Genomic DNA, 20,000 nt, shown 5'->3' on the forward strand with positions numbered 1-20,000 from the left:
GACATTAGACAATTGTTTTGTTTGAACATTTATAGTTTAGTTTTATTCCATGCTGTTAGTCTGTCAAGAGAGAGAGAAGTAAACACAAGCCATGGAGCCAAATAAGCAGAGATAATAATAATAATAATAATAATAATAATAATAATAATAATAATAATAATAATAATAATAATAATAATAATAATAAATAAACTGTGGATCATTTTTAAACCTGTTGTGAAGACCAGGTGGAGAGCTGTGTAGCAATGCTGTGTGTTCTCTTTACAGAAATTTAGCAAAATGCTCAATTTGGGACATCATTTGTGAGATTGATGTAAAACTTTTCATAAAAATTAGTACAATAAAAATAGTTTTTTTTTTAAATTCATTCATTTATTTATTTATTTCTGAAAATATACATCAATTGTTTTTTTAAATTAATGAATTATTTATTTATTTAATACAAATTAAACCAGACAGAATATTTGTCCATTTCTAAAAATATACATAGAGTATTTTATGAATTCATTTCTTTAATACAAATAAGAAATAAACATCGAATTTTTTTTTCATTTTAAAAAATTGCATAATAAACATATTCTAAACATAGAATATTTATTTATTTATTTATTATTTTTAAAAAATATTCACAGAAACTTTTCATTAATGTATTTATTTAATACAAATAAAAATGAACATAATATTTATTACATAATATATAATATTTAGAAATATATCTCTCTCTCTCTATATATATATATATATATATATATACAATGTGCTTCTTTTTTTTTTTCTTTTCTTTTTTTTTTTTTTTTACTTATGAGACCTATAGCCTCGTGCAAGCTTATTTTACTTATGAGATTTGTGCAAGCAATAGAAAATGCAATGGTGTGATTTTTAGTGCAGTATACGCAATAAGCACTGTTGAAAATTCTGGCTGAGGTTTTTCAGTGTTGAGCAGAAAAGGGTTGAATGTAATTCTTTCACACCAACACCAAGGCTGTCTCGTCACACCAGACAAGCACATGAAGCACACCAACTATTTCTTACAAATTCTCTCTCTCTCTCTCTCTCTCTCTCTCTCTCTCTCTCTCTCTCTCTCTCTTTCTCCAGTCACACTGCTCTGCCTCCTAACGTGTATTTCACTCTGCTGAAAGTAGAAGATGAGCACGGCACATTAGCCTCGGTTCACATCACCCTGCCGTTATCTCATCACACTGCGGTGCTGTCAGTGCTTCACGCTCGTCCGTTTGGTCTCCTGTCCGCGGATTGTGTGCGTGCGAGTCGTTACTGCAGTGCGCTTCTGCACTCCTGCAGCTGAGCTGTCCGTTTAGACTTCTAAATGTCGGCGTTCTTTTTAGAAGCTGAGAAGCAGTGTGACCTAAAAACACTATTAACTTTTATTAGCCATCACTATAAATGCCTCACGTCTGTAACCTTCTATAAAAAAAAAGATAAAGAAATGATCCCAGGTTAATATATTATATCTTGTTCGAACTGACATATCAGTGTTAAGGAGGTGAGAACCTTGGACAGCTTAAAGTGCTGCACTAAAGTGCTGCTGCATCACTAATCGAGATGAAGCAATGGCTGCATCTGACTGCACATCGATCACCAGGTAGTCAAATAGCATTGTAGGAAAAATACACTGAAAAATGGGAATATGTGATTTAATAAAAATACAACATACATATAGTTTGCATAGAAATATTACGTTTCTCGCTAACCCTAGGTGTGAAACTTTGATTTTATTCAAGGTTTTGAAAATCCACCTTCATATCATGTTGGATAAATGAAAACATACTGCAAACTAACCCTAACCCTAACCCTAACCCTAACCCTAACCCTAGGTGGAGTCTCCGTTGTTTGAGAAATGCTTCAGAAAACTGTGTTGGGCCGCCAAACAAAACAAAAACAATACAAACGTGTAGCCGATGAGCGGAAAGGGGCGTGTCTTGTCAATACGGGCGGAGAGAGCGTTCAGTGCGCATGTGTGACATTAGCAGAAAGTGGTTTTAACCATTGATATAGCAGATAAAAACAAAGAAAGAAAGCGAAGAAAGGCTTACGATAAGGAAAGAAATAGGACGTGTTAATATAGGATCAGCTTTCCAGCGCTGGAGAGAACCGAACGTCTTCCGCGTGAAACGGAGATAAACCTTTCATGGTACAACACACAGTACTACAAAAACACATTTGTATTATCATAGTATTACTCATTGAGTTCATTTATTGATGAATAAACCCTGCAGGTTCCGCCATAATACTTATCTGGGTTATTCTTGGGTTATACTTGTCTGGTGTATGTGTGGGGCGGAGCTATCAAAACGGGGGTGGGACCCATTTGGGTTAAGGGCGTGGTTGTTTTGGTCATTTCAAATGTCAACATTGATGAACGGACACCCGACCTTTAATGTTCTTGAGTTCAATTATTTAAAAGCGATGTTTAACAAGCCTTTGTTTCAGTTCAGAGCAACATGTTAATGACAGAATTGTAATCCAAATAAAATAAGATTGTGTGTTAATTGTAAGGAGCTGCAGTCTTTCTGTACAGAGTTCCTATCCTGATCTTCGACAGAATCTTGTTAGAGGCAGCTGAGCTGAAACTAAAGTCTGCAAGGCTGTAAATCTCCAGGAACAGGGTCAAGTGTGACACCGCTGCTCTAAACTGGGATGTGTTTAGGGCCTCTGGCTCTAAACCTGCAAATAACAACCCTGTGTAAAATCACTCAAGATCTCCTCAGCGGAAAAAACAAACAAACAAACGGTGGCTCAGAAAAACACATGACTGCAAATGACACATTTTCTCTGGTGTAACGTTAAAATCTCGGGTCATAATCGGCTTCGTAATCACATTTTATTTGGAATCAAGTGTGTTAGAGCGGTAACAGGATACAGAACTGTAGAGTGACACTAGGACCTTCCATACAAGTTCACACCTTTAGAAATGAATACATTTCTGTCCTAACGAGGTTCACGAGGTTAAAGGTGTGAATTGCTGAATAGAGACTTACATTCATGGGAATTTCCCACCGTTCATTAGAACCGATGAAGCTTCTCTGGTGCTACAGATTAACACATCTACTGCTAATAGACTTCAAACTGTTCAGCGCTCTACAGGACACCGAATTGACTCTACCGATCTAATGAGATCTAGAGTCATGCTTCCTGGGAAATATGTGTAAACACTGGATCAATGTTTTGACAGGGAAAGTTAGACGTGTTCAGAGTCGGGTTATGTGCCGTGTCGTAGTCTGCTTGCGGGTCTCTCTTCCCTATGAAAATTATGTACAAAACTATAGTCCACTATACTATTATAGTTCACGACTGCCTTTAAATAGAAAAAATAGAAAATAGAAAAGAAAAGAATAAATAAATAAGCTTTACATTTATTTATTTAAAATTATATATATATATATATATATATATATATATATATATATATATATATATATATATATATATATAATTTTTTTTAAAATCAGTAATAAATGACTAATATGTAGTAATGAATTAATTTATAATAATATTTTCTATTATAATAAATATCATAAACAATAAATAAATAAATAAATGAATTTATTTACATTCATTTTAATGTAAATGAATTAATTTATAATAATATTTTCTATTATTCTAAATGAATTTATTTACATTTATTTTAATGTATTTCTTTAAATAAATAAAATCACTAAATATATGCCTTATTAATAAATTAATTAAATAAATAAATAAATAAATACAATTGTTAATTTCATTAAACTAAATAAAATAAAAGAAATAATATATTTATTTCTCATCTTCATTGATAAAAAAAATAAGCTTTAACAAAAGAAAATAGCAATTTTTTTTTACTGATTTACTGATTTTTCACAGTTTTAGTTTCAAGACATCAAGTTAATCGTACTGTAAATCTCAGCATTTTTTCTTTTTTTCTTTTGTACAATTCTCCACAATGCTGATGTATTAACTGGTGTAATAAACAACTGAGGTGGGAGTAAGTCACACATGTGCAAGTCACAAGTAAGTCATGAAAGTCAAGTCAAAGTCAAGTCGAGACTTTTTTAAATATTTGTCAAGCAAGTCTCAAGTCTCAAATTTGCGACTTAAGCCTGACTCGAGTCCCCCATCTCCGAGTCATTTAACTCAAGTCCGAGTCAAGTCTCAAGTCATGAATGTCAAGTCAAAGTCAAGTCGAGTCTTTTTTTAATATTTCTCAAGCAAGTCTCAAGTCTGACTCGAGTCAAGTCATATGACTCGAGTAAATTATCTCTGATAAACAAACACATGTGGAAAATGAAACATGGTTGGCTCTTATAGGTTATGATGCAATAACAATAATAATATGATGCAAGGACTTACATTATTATTGTGTTCCATGTATTTGTGAAGCATCGTTGCGGATTGTCCATCTGGTGGAAATTAAAGAATAATAAAAAAAAAAAAACCTGAAACAATGTCAAGTCAAAAGCATCCAAATATTTCACTGGAGCTAACAGAGAATGAAAAACTACCCCAGCAACCAGGCACCATTTCTGGGCTGTGTTGTCCTTTGTCTCTTGCGTATCCTTGCTGTCTCGAGCGTAACAGCACTCAGAGAGAGAAAACAAACCCGAGACATTACAGACACAACAGGAAGTCTTATTCAGACATTTGCATAATTCAGTTCATCTCCGTTTGATTAGCTGAGCTCATGGAAGTTGAGAGAAACACAAAGCACCTCAAATCAGCCAAGCAGGAATTATTCAGATTCTACTTTTTTGTTCCTTTTTTTTTCCGAGATGATGCAGAGCTTCTAGTCAGAAAAAAAAAATCAATAAAAGTGTTCTGGATTGTAAGATCTACAGATTGGTCTTTTAGCCTGAGCCTGGGATTTGTCTTCATCGAGAATGAGCAAAGGATAGATAGATAGATAGATAGATAGATAGATAGATAGATAGATAGATAGATAGATAGATAGATAGATAGATAGATAGATAGATAGATAGATAGGTGGATGACTAAATGGATGGTTGAATAGTAGATAGCCTAATTTTAGAGCCTTGCAAATCAAAACAATTATTTTCAGTGAAAGATTAAAACCATTTTCTTTAAATTGTTAAAGTTTACTAACGTTAAATTACTAGCTTGTGGCTAACACAACTTGCTAGCATCTTGCTGAGACTACTCGCTATGGCCTTCAGGCTAGCTTGCTGCTACAAGTAACAATGCTTGCTGACTAGCTTGTTGCTAAAACTACTCGCTTTTTACTGCTTGCTAGCATGTTGATAACACTACTCGTTGTTGTGTGATGGCTAGTTTGTTGCTAACACTACTTTTTGTTGTTTGCTGACTAGCTTGTTGCTAACACTACTTCTTGTTGGGTGATGGCTAGCTTGTTGCTGACACTACTCGCTACTGTTTACTTACTAGCTTGTTGCTAACATTACTCATTTTTGTTTGCTGGCTACTTGTTGTTAGCACTACTCACTATTTGTGGCTTGCTAGCATGTTGTTAACATCACTCATTGTTGTGTACTAATTATGATAAACAATACTTGCTATTGTCTGCTGACTAGCCTGTTGCTAACACTAGTCAATAACATTTTCTGGCTATTTTGCTGCAGACACGACTAATTATTATCAGCTTACTATCCCGTTATTAAAATTACTCATTATTGTCTCCTGCTTGCTCTTTGCTAAATTGCTATTGACTGATGATTATCTTGTTGCTATTATTACTTGCTATTGTCTGCTTGCTAGCTTCTTGTTAACATTTCTCTGTCCCGTCTGCTAGTTAGCTTGTTGCTAACACAACTCGGTTTTGACTGCTAACGAGCTGTTGTTAATACTACTCAGTATTGTCTTCTGGTTAGCTTGTCACTGACAAGACTCAGTGTTGTCATCGGGTTAGCGTGTTGCTAACACTACTCAGTATTGTCTGCTGTCACTAGCACTACTCACTGTTGTCAGTGCTTTTATGAGCTCTATGTGCTCTGACAGAGTAAACAACAGACTGCAACATCTTTGTTTTTTCCTCCGTCAAACATCAAAATGAGGGAAATGGCATTATTACAGCTCACACATTCTAGCAGCACGGACGCAGCGCTAGTCTTATCTCTGCTGCATGTGTGAGCTGTGCAGTGAACTGGCACTGTGAGGCGCTGTATGTGTGATCAGTCTAATCCTGTCGCCATTGCATCACCGATGTCACTATCATCACTCTTTCTTCCGTGTCTTGTTCTTCATCCTCCTTCCTCTTCCTCATCGATATTTCATGTATCCTCCATCATACATGTAAAAAACGCATACAACAAACAGAAAGATGACTGAGATGGAGAGAGGCAGAGAAGAAGAAATAGACATGAGAGAAACAGGCGACAAGTGAGACGGACAGAGACGAAGAGAGAGAAAATGAAAAAATAGACAAATGGAGAGAGAGAGAGAGAAATAGAGGAAAAGAGAGATGGAGTTAGACAGAGAACAAAATGCACAGATAGGTAGAAAGAGAAACGGAAAGAGAGAAATAGACGGAGAGCAATACATAAATAAAAAGAGAAAGAGAAAGACCGAACAAAAGAGAAAAATAAAGGAAAAGACTGTTAAGAGAGAAAGACATACAGTAGCAAGGGAGACGGAGAAGAAAAGAGATAGAGTGTGTGTTTCATTCAATCCTAATCTATACTGCTGTATCACCCTGACAAGGTCATGACCGTATGTTATTTTTAACCGTGTGGTATCGCTGTGATATGGATTATTGCTTATGTCATCTGTTTCACTCCTCATCCGTCTATCTGTGACATCGCATCTCTTTCCCTTCATCCCTCCATTCCTCTTTCCTTAGCTACTGTTTCCTTTGGCTGTCTGGAAAAGGGATGCAGAATATATATCTCCATTCTTAACAAGTTCTCTCTCTCTCTCTCTCTCTCTCTCTCTCTCTCTCTCTCTCTCTCTCTTTTATTAATCATACTTTTCTTAACACCATGCTTTTAGTATGAGGTCAAAACCTTTTATCCAACTCCTGCAGCACTTTAAACACTACATTATATCACACACCTCCTTGACTTTACTGCCCCAGGATTTGACTTTTCTTGCCTCCGGGCTTCAGCTTGCTGTTACTCTCAGACAGGAAACTGGTTTTTTTTGTCGTCGTTTGGTTTTGTGAATCCTGACTGCACAGAGTAGAGCTGTGCTCGTTCAATTATTCATCACTGCACCGGAGGAAGGCGTCTGCAGGGTGTGTGTGTGTGTGTGTGTGTGTGTGTGTGTGTGTGTGTGTGTGTGTGTGTGTGTGTGTGTGTGTGTGTGTGTGTGTGTGTGCGTGTTGTGTGTCTCCCTTGTGTCTTTTGTAAGCTGTTGGAAATCTCACAGAAGTTTACACACACACACACACACACACACACACACACACACACACACACACACACACACACACACACACACACACTATTATCCTAATAAAAAGGGGCCACTTTGTTCTTTAAGCACTACTGGACAGAACTAACGGATGTTTTTTTAATTAGGACGCAGGCGGCGATGCCAACAAGAGTTCATGGAGTCGAGCTGCAGTCATGCTGCTAACGTACACTCTGTAATTAACCCTAACTAACAGATCACGGTGATTAGCACCCTGTGTGTGTGTGTGTGTGTGTGATGTGAACACGGATCATTACGTCTCTCCAGCAGGAAACGGGAAGCGACTCTTGTGTGTACTGAAGTCAGATAATAAAGATCCAGGATACGTTCGGAGCACCAAAGTTTCAAAATTTAGTATTCAGTAGTGAGTTGTGATGAATGTTTAGAACAACACGATTCACTGGATGTGTCCATTAGTGAAGACGATAGACTTCATGCAACAATTTCCTGCCTATGATTACAACTGATTATATAATACATAGTTTTGTATCTCAAGGTTTCGTACCTCATATCGTCTCACGGATACGATCTTTTCCTCACCACCGTCACCTGTGGATCGCTCGTTAGACATACGTTTAGATTTTTTTTTACACTTATATCCTGAACTGACAGATTTCTATCAAGCTGCTTTTGGACAATGTCTTTTTTGTTAAAAGCACAATACAAAAAAAAAAAAAATAGTAACCTGACCTCGAATCTCGACGTGTGGAGCTGCTACTGTGGCCTAAACATTTCAGAGATTTGAGTTAGCTTGTTCTAAATATGAGAGGGAAGAGAGAGAGGATTAAAAACAGAACAGATCTGACAAGCTGTGCTGTTTATTTCCTTCGCAGTCAGTCAAAGTTTGTCTCTTTTGGCTCACTTTCATTTTTTTTTTGCTCTATAGCAAACTCAAGGCTGGTCTTTTTTTATAGACATGTCTGTTTTTTTCCCTGATAGATAGTCTGCTGAATAATAGATAGATAGATAGATAGATAGATAGATAGATAGATAGATAGATAGATAGATAGATAGATAGATAGATAGATAGATAGATATGTGGCTGGATAGATATGTGGCTGGATAGATAGATAGATAGATAGATAGATAGATAGATAGATAGATAGATAGATAGATAGATAGATAGATAGATAGATAGATAGATAGATAGAGAGTCTGAGAAGAAAAGGAGAAGAAGAGAGAGAATTACAGGAGAGAGAAAGCAGGATAGATAGATAGATAGATAGATAGATAGATAGATAGATAGATAGATAGATAGATAGATAGATAGATAGATAGATAGATATGTGGCTGGATAGATAGATAGATAGATAGATAGATAGATAGATAGATAGATAGATAGATAGATAGATAGATAGATAGATAGATAGATAGATAGATAGATAGATATGTGGCTGGATAGATATGTGGCTGGATAGATAGATAGATAGATAGATAGATAGATAGATAGATAGATAGATAGATAGATAGATAGATAGATAGATAGATAGATAGAGAGTCTGAGAAGAAAAGGAGAAGAAGAGAGAGAATTACAGGAGAGAGAAAGCAGGATAGATAGATAGATAGATAGATAGATAGATAGATAGATAGATAGATAGATAGATAGATAGATAGATAGATAGATAGATAGATAGATAGATAGATAGATATGTGGCTGGATAGATAGATAGATAGATAGATAGATACTTTATTGATCCCAGAGCATCCAGAAATAATATGAAGTGATATAAGATCATCACAAACACAGTTTGTGTCAGGATACACCCTGGACGGAGTGCCAACCCATCACAGGGCACACACACACACACACACTCTCATTCACTCACACACTACGGACAATGTCCCAGAGATGCCAATCAACCTACCATGCATGTCTTTGGACTTAGGGAGGAAACCGGAGTACCCGGAGGAAACCCCCAAGGCACGGGGAGAACATGCAAACTCCGCACACACAAGGCGGAGGCGGGAATCGAACCCCGACCCTGGAGGTGTGAGGCGAACGTGCTAACCACTAAGCCACCGTGTCCCCCGCTTTAAATTTACACTTTCATTTTATTATTATTATTTTTTTATTATTTTTTTTAACTGTCTCGTCTCAGAGTAAAGATTTATTTAGAAGATCCTCCAGTAAGTACCACAGCGCGCGTCTCTCGTCGTAATTGCTGGAAGTGTTTAAAAATTAAGCAACCAGCTTGTTCCTAAATATGAAGGAACATCTGTGTGTAAAATCTCAGAGACATCTGTGCAGAAACGACTAGAAATAAGTGCCTGAGATTCGAGTTGAAGACGGTTTGTAATTTATACCGGAAGATTCTCAGTGATGGAAGAAGAGGGAAAAAAATCCAAACATGGCTTAAATAGGAATGGAAGTGAATGTTAAAACTAAGAAAACTAAGTTTTATTTAATAATTATTTACTTCGCATTTTCTTCTTTCTTGTTCATTTTCTTTTGCACAAATCCGATTGGCTCTCGAGTCATTTCCTCTAGCGGTGGCTCTGACGGTCGTTACGGTTCAAGTCGCGCTTCTTTCGTATTCTTATTTGGAAAGCTCAACTATTCGCTGCTATGGCGACGTTTTCTCTGAGGCGACGCTTTTTCTTTTTATATTTTATGAGCCGTCACTCCTGACTGACCAGTTTCCCAGTTTCCATGACTTACTGCTACCACCACCACCATGCTTCACTGTGGGCGTGATGGCAAAAAAAGGATTCATTCATTCATTCATTCATTCATTCATTCATTCATTCTACCGCTTATCCGAACTTCTCGGGTCACGGGGAGCCTGTGCCTATCTCAGGCGTCATCGGGCATCGAGGCAGGATACACCCTGGACGGAGTGCCGACCCATCACAGGGCGCACACACACACTCTCACACACTCACACACACACACACACACTCTCATTCACTCACACACTACGGACAATTTTCCAGAGACGCCAATCAACCTACCATGCATGTCTTTGTCTCGAGGAGAACATGCAAACTCCACACACACAAGTGGGGGTTCGATTCCCGCCTCCGCCTTGTGTGTGTGGAGTTTGCATGTTCTCCCCGTGCCTCGGGGGTTTCCTCCGGGTACTCCGGTTTCCTCCCCCGGTCCAAGGACATGCATGGTAGGTTGATTGGTATCTCTGGAAAATTGTCCGTAGTGTGTGAGTGAATGAGAGTGTGTGTGTGCCCTGTGATGGGTTGGCACTCCGTCCAGGGTGTATCCTGCCTCGATGCCCAATGACGCCTGAGGTAGGCACAGGCTCCCCGTGACCCGAGAATAAGAATAAAAAATGAATGAATGAATGAATGAATGAATGAATACCTATCCAACTGCCTTGTGTTCCTTTCTGCTTCATTTGAGAATAATTCATATCCATTTCTTCTACTTCTACTCAGCCTCCAAAAAGCTTTTCAAAGAAAATTAACTGGATTTCACATTTCTCATTACACATGAATAAATTCGTGAGGAAATGTATGAACACTAACTAAAAGCTCCACGAACTATTCATTGTAGAAGATTTTGACACCGCTTTCTTTTAAGTCTTCCATTTTTCTGGATTGTTAGTGTCACAGCTTGGAGGAAAACGCCAATTAAGTGAGAGAAATGTTAACATGCTCCTAAAATCACACTGCTTAAAGTTTAAAGTGTGTGTATATGTACTGTGACACACACACACACACACACACACACACACACAAAGCTCTTGGACTCGTACTAATTACTGAGCAGCCAATTAAAATGCAGCATGACAGCAGCCTATTAAAGGGAGCTGTGTGGAGCTGAGGTCGTGACCCTGAGGATGTAGCGATGAACAGCGATGCATCTGTAGCACATCACTACACCAAGGTTCCATATAGAACTCTGGGATTCTTTATTTAGCTCCAAAGAACAAATGTGTGTGTGTGTGTGTGTGTGTGTGTGTGTGTGTGTGTGTGTGTGTGTGTGTGTGTGTGTGTGTGTGTGTGTGTGTGTGTGTGTGTGTGTGTGTGTGTGTGTGTTTTATTTTCATTATTTGTGTGTGACGTTACAATATGTTTCCCTTTAAGCATTCTTCATCTCCTGGAAGATTTGTAGGGAAAATTATTTCCCAATAACAGAAAGTACCCAAGTGTTTTATTCGCCATATAGAACATCAGAATTTGATCAATTAAATCTTTTGATTTGTGGCATTTTTTTTATCCATTTATGACTACATTTGATGCTGTGGAACAACTGTGAAGTTTATGCCTCACTATCTTTAGAGGTAATATGAGGAAAAAACAAAGATAAACACACTTACCCACACGCACTACACACACACACACACACACACACACACACACACACACACACACACACACACACACACACACACACACACACACACACACACACACACACACAGGCACAAACACACACAGGTGCTGTGGAACAACTGTGAAGTTTTTCCCTAACTGTCTTTAGAGGTAATATGAGGAATAAACAAAGACACACATATTTACCCACACGCACCACACACACACACACACACACACACACACACACACACACACACACACACACACACACACACACACACACACACACACACACACACACACACACAGTGAGTGTGTGAGTGTGTATGAATTTGGGATTTCGAGTCTCTGTGGCAGCTTCTTTTCAAACACTTCACACATCTTTTATACACCATTAAAGGGTTTTCCCTGTAGAAAGGAGCTACACTTTGTCTGATCACAGGGTGGAGGAGGAAGAGGAGGAGGAGGAGGAGGGGGAAAAACAGCTCCAGGCATGGCTTCTTCAGGGACAAACCAAAAAAAAAAAAAAGAATGTACACACACAGGATCCCTGCACTCTCACATGCGACAGATCCATTCAGAAAATTAATTTGAATTGTATCTAATTCGATTTCTATTGGGCTTTTAAAAACGAACGTCGTCCCAAAGACAATCCCGAAGAAAATAGAGCTAGAAAGCTAGAAAATTCATTCTAGGTTTAAACTTAAATCTAACACATCTTCAAAAAATGTTTGCATTTTATAGAATATTTTTTATATACACCATTAGTTATGCTTCAAAATAACACATACTGCACCAAATAAATTAAATAAATAAAAATAAAGAAATATATTTAAAAAAAATAGTTAATATTGTGCAAAACAAACACATTTTTTTCTCTTAGTATCATGCTGATAACCAATCGGTTTCTAGAAACAAGTGTTTTATTTTATACTTTATTTTTTATTAAAATTGAGTCAGGTCCTTCCAATAGAAGGAGCTCCTGTAAAAAACTGGATCATTATCACCTGCCCATGGCACATGTGTCTGTGTGTGTGTGTGTGTGTGTGTGTGTGTGTGTGTGTGTGTGTGTGTGTGTGTGTGTGTGTGTGTGTGTGTGTGTGTGTTTTCTCAGCATGGTCGTCAGGTAGCCAGGTTTAGAGATTACTGATGATTTGTTATCCACCTACTGAGTGAACCACACCTCGTCTTCTGTCACTAATGCGCACACACACACACACACACACACACACACACACACACACACACACACACACACACACACACACACACACACACACACACACACACACACACACACCCCTCCTGTTTATCTTCTTGTATGAGTATACTTTCTGGACTCTTCCTTGTATCACATTGTGTAACTGGGATTGGCATGTAACAAGAAGTTTTTCTTTTTTGTCTTGTACGCTCACTATACGTATTCAAGATGGACCAAAGAGAGAGAAATCTTGTCAGAGTGAGCGCAAGAGAGAGAGAGAGAGAGGATGGGTGGGAGGACGAAAGGAACTGGCAGCCATCCTTATCCAGCTCACCCACCAGGGCTTTCGCTCTTTCGGTCTGTCTCTCAGCTCATTCATTTCAACAGGCATGTGATGTCAGGGACTGTTCTAAACTCTGCTCGAACACACGGATAGCTGGATGGATGGATGGATGGATGGATGGATGGATGGATGGATGGATGGATGGATAGATGGATATATAGATAGGCAACGAGTGATGGGATCTAGCAGGAGTAAAGGGAGCACTGATGGAACCCGAGGAGCCTGAGGAACCAGGTTGGTCTCGATTATTTATATATATATAAAGAGAGAGAGTAAAGGAATGTGAGTATATTATTATTATTCAGAATGAACAGATGAATCCAGATAGAAAACACACCGTTTTTTTTTTTTCAACAGAAAGCTTGATACAGTATCTAGCTGGGATGCGGTACGAAAGCTTGTTTTTACTTTTCAGGTGATATGAGGATCACAGGATGAAGAAGAATTTACAGTGTTCTTTTGTGCATCCTTCGTACCTGCCTGGTTATTTACATGCTGGTGATTTAATGTTCAATTCAATTCAATTCAAGTTTATTTGTATAGCGCTTTTTTACAATAGACATTGTCTCGAAGCAGCTTTACAGAACATAAACATAGAGCAGAAGGTAAACATAAGGAATGATATAAAGAATTAATACAATAAAAAATTCAAGATTATTATTAGATATATATATATATAGTTCACGATGTGTATGTATTTATCCCCAATGAGCAAGTCTGAGATGACTCAGGCAGCAGTGGTGAGGAAAAACTCCCTCGAATCGGTAAAGGAAGAAACGTTGAGAGGAACCGGACTCAAAGGGGAACCTCATCCTCATATGGGTTACAGTGGAGGGTGTGATTTATAAATATACAGTATGACAAATGTCATATTGGTGTAAGGATCATATGGAGTTCAGATCTTCTCTTTAGTATCACAGAGTCTAACTGGAGCTGGTAGATCTGTAGATGTCTCAGGATTCTCACAGAGTCGGCCTCGTCTCGGTGGAGGTCCAAAATCTTCATCGCACGGAAGACGATGTAGACTGATTTATCTAGTTTAATTATACTTTGGGAAATAGAGGCAAATAAAATTGTTAGGAAAGTATCCTGGGATAAACAAGTGAAAGCTGCATTAAAATTTAAACATGAATTGGAGTGGTGTTGAAGATCTCACATACCTGGAGGTCCTGGAGACTGAAATCAGGGGACCTCTGTCTCGACAGATCCAGGGAAGGCGATGCAAGAAAATGTTAACTAGCTAGCAAAAAAAAAAAAGTTACTAGCAAGAGACAAAAAAGGTGTTTTAGACTTTTTTGTTTTTGTTTTTTATCCAATGTACCTTATTGAACGCTGCAATAAATAAGTCAATATCCACAGAGATACCAATGACTGAAATAAATACGTAAATGAACAAAGAAATAAATGAATAAATAAACGGATTAAAAATCAATCCATCTATTTGAAAAGATGTATAATGCATTTTAGATCTCAGAGTGTTATAATGTGTTATGAATGCATTTATAAAACATATATAAATATTAATATGCCAAAGAGAATTTTGCATTCATGTGTAGTGCTCTACATCAGTGGTCCCCAACCTTTTTTTCGCCACGGACTGGTCAATGATCATTTTACCGCGGCCCGCTGGGGGTGGGGGGTGGCGGCTATACAATTAAATTAAAATTAATAATTTTAATTTAATTGTATTTAAACATGCCTTTTTAACTCACTACAACGCTAAATCAATGAGAACCCTGAGCTTGTTTCTTTACAACGAGACGGTTCCATCTGGGGTAATAGGAGACAATGACACCCGAAGTGTGTTGCTTATGTCCAGTTTATAACGTTGTTTTGTTTCGGTTGCCATCACTGCAGAAATCCCCGCTTCACACAGATAGCATGTCGGAAATGACGATAGGGATTTAAGTGCTGTGGTGACAATCTCATGGTATTCCGCCATGACTTTAATCCAGAACACCGGCAGAGTTTCTAACTTTCTAACGACGTCTGCTTCGTGCTCATTTTTGCTAATCTGTGGGTTAAATTTGAGCAAACACAATATACACGTACACCAAGCACTGTTAAACATGACAAAGTACCGGTGAACAGAGAGAAGAGCGATACACACCTTCTCTCTCCACCAAAGCTACAACGCCGCAGCTCCAGACGTCACCTAAACCCGGCCCGATATCATATTTTGCGCATGCGCGGTATTGGTGCGGCTTTAGGTGACGTCTCTCAGTTAACCTCTAGTCCATGGAAAGTCGGACAAACCCGAGAGAAATACACCACAGTGAATAAAATGGAAATAATTTAATGTTTCTTGGGCGGCCCGGTACCATTTGGTCCACTGACCGGTACCGGGGGTTGGGGACCACTGCTCTATAGCACTTAAAGCTTTATGATACCTACATAAGCCCTTTATGACCACTGGCATTAATGCTTATAATGGTTTTAAATTTGAGTCAAATTGACATCTTGTGCAAGACGAGTGAAGGATTAGAAAGCATTATGACACACCAGGTGTGTTATAAAGCATTATAACACAGCCATCGGTATGTGATAGTGACTTAAGGCGTTAGATCGTTGTATTTCGAACGCCGTGATCATATATATATATATTTTTCAGGTAAAAATGTGGATTGAAGAAAAAAAGGTGGAAAGAATGAGAGAAAAAAAGGTGGACCATAAAGCACAAAGCTTGAAAGACCAGTATAGAATATCTGAAAGTAAATGGCTGAAGTGGGAACCGAACAGGAAGCGACCATATAAGGAAAGCGAGGTGAACGGAATAGAAACAATGCGCGATGACACCAGCGCTGAAGTGATGTCAGTCATAGTGACAGCTCTTTAATTCACACTCTGTGAACTATGAATCACTAGTCTGTGATTCATTCATGTCCAAAATGTATTCAACTGTGATTACGCTGAAGTGTTTTATTTTCCGTTGTCTATTATAGGCTACGTGAGTACAGAGTGACAGTGACGATGTGACAAACCAATGGGAATATCAACATTTCACTCAGACATGGTGATAAATAGCTGAGAAAAGACTCCCCTAAGAGCTCAGAGTGTCCGACATGAGAATCACGGCATTGATCACAACTCTTTTCACTTATTCTTGTCCCACTTCCTGTTTCTGAAGGAAATGAATCTTAATGTCAATGGAAGAAAGACATTTGATCTGAGAGTGGAAGTTTGTGGTGTTGGGGTCAGCTTTGCAGAATGTGACATGTTACAGTATGATGCGTTCATAAGGCACCATAGACATTGCTCTAAATGTTCATGAACAATATAATTACAGGTGCCATAACAATCCTAACATGGAAACCAAGCACTTATATTTATGCTGACAAAATTCTGCCCCAGTTTATAACATTCTGTAAACAGTGCTTATAATGCTTATAAATGCATTATGAGCATTGCTCGAATTATTCTTGACACGTTTTTTTAACAGATTATTGCATTGTAAACAATTTCCTAGGAATGCATGCATTATAACAGATAATGAAACTATTCATCTTGTCATACATATGGCCTTCATAGAAAGTATGACCCATTTCATGGTGTTAATTATGCCTTATAAATGGTCACAGTGCATTACAGAGTTTGCAATATAATGTCTTACAAAGAAACATTTTGAGTAGTTCTAGTTAAAATTATTCATTGTTTGTAGCTTTATGCATGTTAATAATTGCATTATAGTAGCTTTATTATTCAGTATTATTTTTATCTGTTAAAAACTATAATAACATTTTCGGCTTTATACAACTCTATCACTTTATTTAGAGATCACCTTATTTAGAGATTACAAATAATACTTATAAACACTTTATAACACGCAACAGCACATTATGATGGATTCTAATAATACATAATAATGCATATGTCTAATTAATTATAATACAGCATGACCCTGCTGTATTAAATACAGCCTGATCCTGTGTCTTGTACATTACTTAAAGGGCTTAAGAATAATAGTTTATAATGTTTAATGGATGAATATATAATTATACTAAAAATGTATAATGCCTTATAAATGTGTTATAACATGATATGAATGCATAAATATAAATATGGCAAATATAGCATTACCTCCATGTGTAGTGCTATGTAGCACTTAAGGTATTTTATAAGGCTTTGTAACACCTAAATAAGCTTTTTATGACAACTGGCATTACCCTGCATACACATCTACTGACAGCTGGCATGTATAATTTGGTAATTTTGAGCCATCATGTGTAAGATGAGTGACAGAGTAGGAAGCATTATAACCCACAAGGTTGTGTTATAAAGCATTGTAACACAGCCATCATATCTTTTCCATATTTAAGCATAAGATTGTTATATTTTGAAAGCAGTGATCATACATCATACGTTAAACTTTAAGGTGAATTGTTCTGCTAATAGAATTTTGATGTAGTCTTATGTCACATATATGACAGGTTTATGCATGCCGTTTTTCTTCAAAATTAACCCAAAATTAGTTTTTATTAATGTTGGGAATTATAACTTTTACTTGGTTCTCCAGAAGTGCGTTAAGTTCAAATGCAAATGTTCAAATTTTAAGTCAGCCTCTAAAGTGTTAATAACAGATTAATAACTGTTATATGGCAGGATAAATCTTCGTATATATAGATCTAGTCATATACAGTATATGATGTCTGTGGAGTTACAATAACTTGACATTAATCTTGATGTATGCAGTTTATATGATGCTATGATGCCTTATGAACACTCTGTGATGCTTTGAGATTGTTAAGCAAATCTGTTCCATATTCATGAGACATCTGTGAGTAAAATAGCTCAGTGTTTTGCCAGACGTGCTCGTTCCTTCTCCTCTCTGTCCCCTTCAGTTGGTTTGTGCACAAAACGAGGTGAAAGAAGGATGAAAACACACAAAATCGTGCAGATGAGAAGTGGTTCTCTCGGGTCGTGATTATTCTGCTGAGAACACAACGTTTCTCCATAAAAATAGCAGACTCTTGCCACAATCAGTTGAGCTCTGTGTGTGTGTGTGTGTGTGTGTGTGTGTGTGTGTGTGTGTGTGTGTGTGTGTGTGTGTGTGTGTGTGTGTGTGTGTGTGTGTGAAACCGAGTCAGCTAAATATTGTGTTTCTATATGGAGAGAACACAAGCAGAGTGGCCTTAATGACAGAAAAGAAAAAGTGAGAGAGTGAGTGTGTGTGTGTGTGTGTGTGTGTGAGAGAGAGAGAGAGAGAGAGAGAGAGAGAGAGAGAGAGAGAGAGAGAGAGAAACCAAGCCAGATGAGTGATGTGTTTCTATATGAAGAGAACACCAGCAGAGTGACCTTAATGACAGAAGGACAAATATGAGAGGAAACTGGCTGTCTGCCTGTGTGTGTGTGTGTGTGTGTGTGTGTGTGTGTGTGTGTGTGTGTGTGTGTGTGTGTGTGTGTGTGTGTGTGTGTGTGTGTGTGTGTGTGTGTGAGTGAGAGAGAGAGAGAGAGAGAGAGAGAGAGAGAGAGAGAGAGAGAGAGGTGGGGGACAGAAACAGAGCTAGCTGTGTGATGTGTTTCTATAAGGAGAGAACACAAGCAGAATGACCTTAATGACAGAAGGACAAATATAGGGGAGAGAAAAAGAGAGAAAGAGAGAGAGAGAGAGAGAGAGAGAGAGAGAGAGAGAGAGAGAGAGAGAGTTAGTGTCAAATTTTATAGAGTTAGTGTCAAAATGGGGGTGTCGTTGTAATAAAATTCAGACCTAAATGGAAGTATAGCTAAAAACATGATTTTATTAAACATAACATAAAAAACAACGCAGACAAAACCAGGAAACCGGGGTGGGGGGGGGGGGGGGGGGTCCTGACAGTTAGAGAAAGCGAGACAAAGAAAGTTTTAAAGAAAGACAAGAGAGAGAGTTGGTGAGAAATGGATGGATGAAAAAGGATCTAAGAACAGCTTCCTCTATGCTGTAACCTCCAGGTCCTCAGTCAGATCTTCTGCCCTCTGCCTCCTCCGTGTCTGTGAGCTCTCCTCCACCTGGATCTCCTGCACTGCACCTGGACTCTTATTTACTACGTCACTGTCGTGTGTTGGTTTACAGACGATTTCACAACCCTAGTCATCAGCTCCGGGATGGTTTCCATCTCTGCTGTATGAGCCTTCTGTTATTATTTCTTTTTGTTTGTAGCTGTAATACGTCACGTTAAAGCGGTCGCTCCATCGGGTCACTGCTTTCTCACGGATCACACCGGTGATCTCGCTCTGAATGGATCCACAACGCAGCTCCGAGAACCAAGGGAGAAATTTCCAAAGAAATCCGAGTCATTTCTGATTGCTTCGAATGGAAGAACGCTTGAATGACATCTCGTGGCTCCTTTGAACCTGTGTGGGTCAGAGCGAGAGCAAAACTTTGCTTTATGGAATGAATAGAGTGTAAGAGTTCTCTCGCTTCACCGGTCTTTCACCTGTGCACCACTCTGCTGACCCCATCACAGACAGACAGCATCTTGCTCTGAACTCTGTATCCATGTTGTCTTGTTCGCTCACTCACTCACTGACTCACTCATTCACTCACTCACTCACTCCCTCACTCACTCACTCATTCACTCACTCACTCCCTCACTCACTCATTCACTCACTCATTCACTCAATGACTCCCTCACTCCCTCACTCACTCATTCACTCACTCACTCCCTCACTCACTCATTCACTCACTCACTCACTCAATGACTCACTCACTCACTCACTCACTCCCTCACTCACACATTCACTCACTCACTCCCTCACTCCCTCACTCCCTCACTCACTCGTTCACTCACTCACTCCCTCACTCACTCCCTCATTCACTCACTCCCTCACTCA

General features: G+C 38.3%; 1 protein-coding gene across 13 annotated transcripts in view; it reads left to right on the forward strand.

Moving 5' to 3' along the window:
* si:ch211-278a6.1 (SRC kinase signaling inhibitor 1) overlaps positions 1 to 20,000 on the forward strand; it is a 160,554-nt gene that overhangs the window by 45,092 nt on the left and 95,462 nt on the right. For 5 of the 13 annotated variants that reach the window (XM_027161085.2, XM_047800835.1, XM_047800837.1 and 2 more), the window contains exon 1: positions 13,027 to 13,427. The exons of 2 other annotated variants lie outside the window; for them this stretch is intronic. In XM_027161085.2, coding sequence (XP_027016886.2) covers positions 13,400 to 13,427 — 28 coding nt within the window. In that variant the 5' untranslated portion in view covers positions 13,027 to 13,399. Of the gene's footprint in view, positions 1 to 13,026; positions 13,428 to 20,000 lie in introns of those variants that run through there. 6 more of the 13 variants (XM_047800836.1, XM_047800838.1, XM_047800839.1 and 3 more) reach the window with 4 other exon arrangements.

This window comes from Tachysurus fulvidraco, chromosome 15 (assembly GCF_022655615.1).
Source record: "Tachysurus fulvidraco isolate hzauxx_2018 chromosome 15, HZAU_PFXX_2.0, whole genome shotgun sequence".
Taxonomy (NCBI): Eukaryota; Metazoa; Chordata; class Actinopteri; order Siluriformes; family Bagridae; genus Tachysurus; species Tachysurus fulvidraco.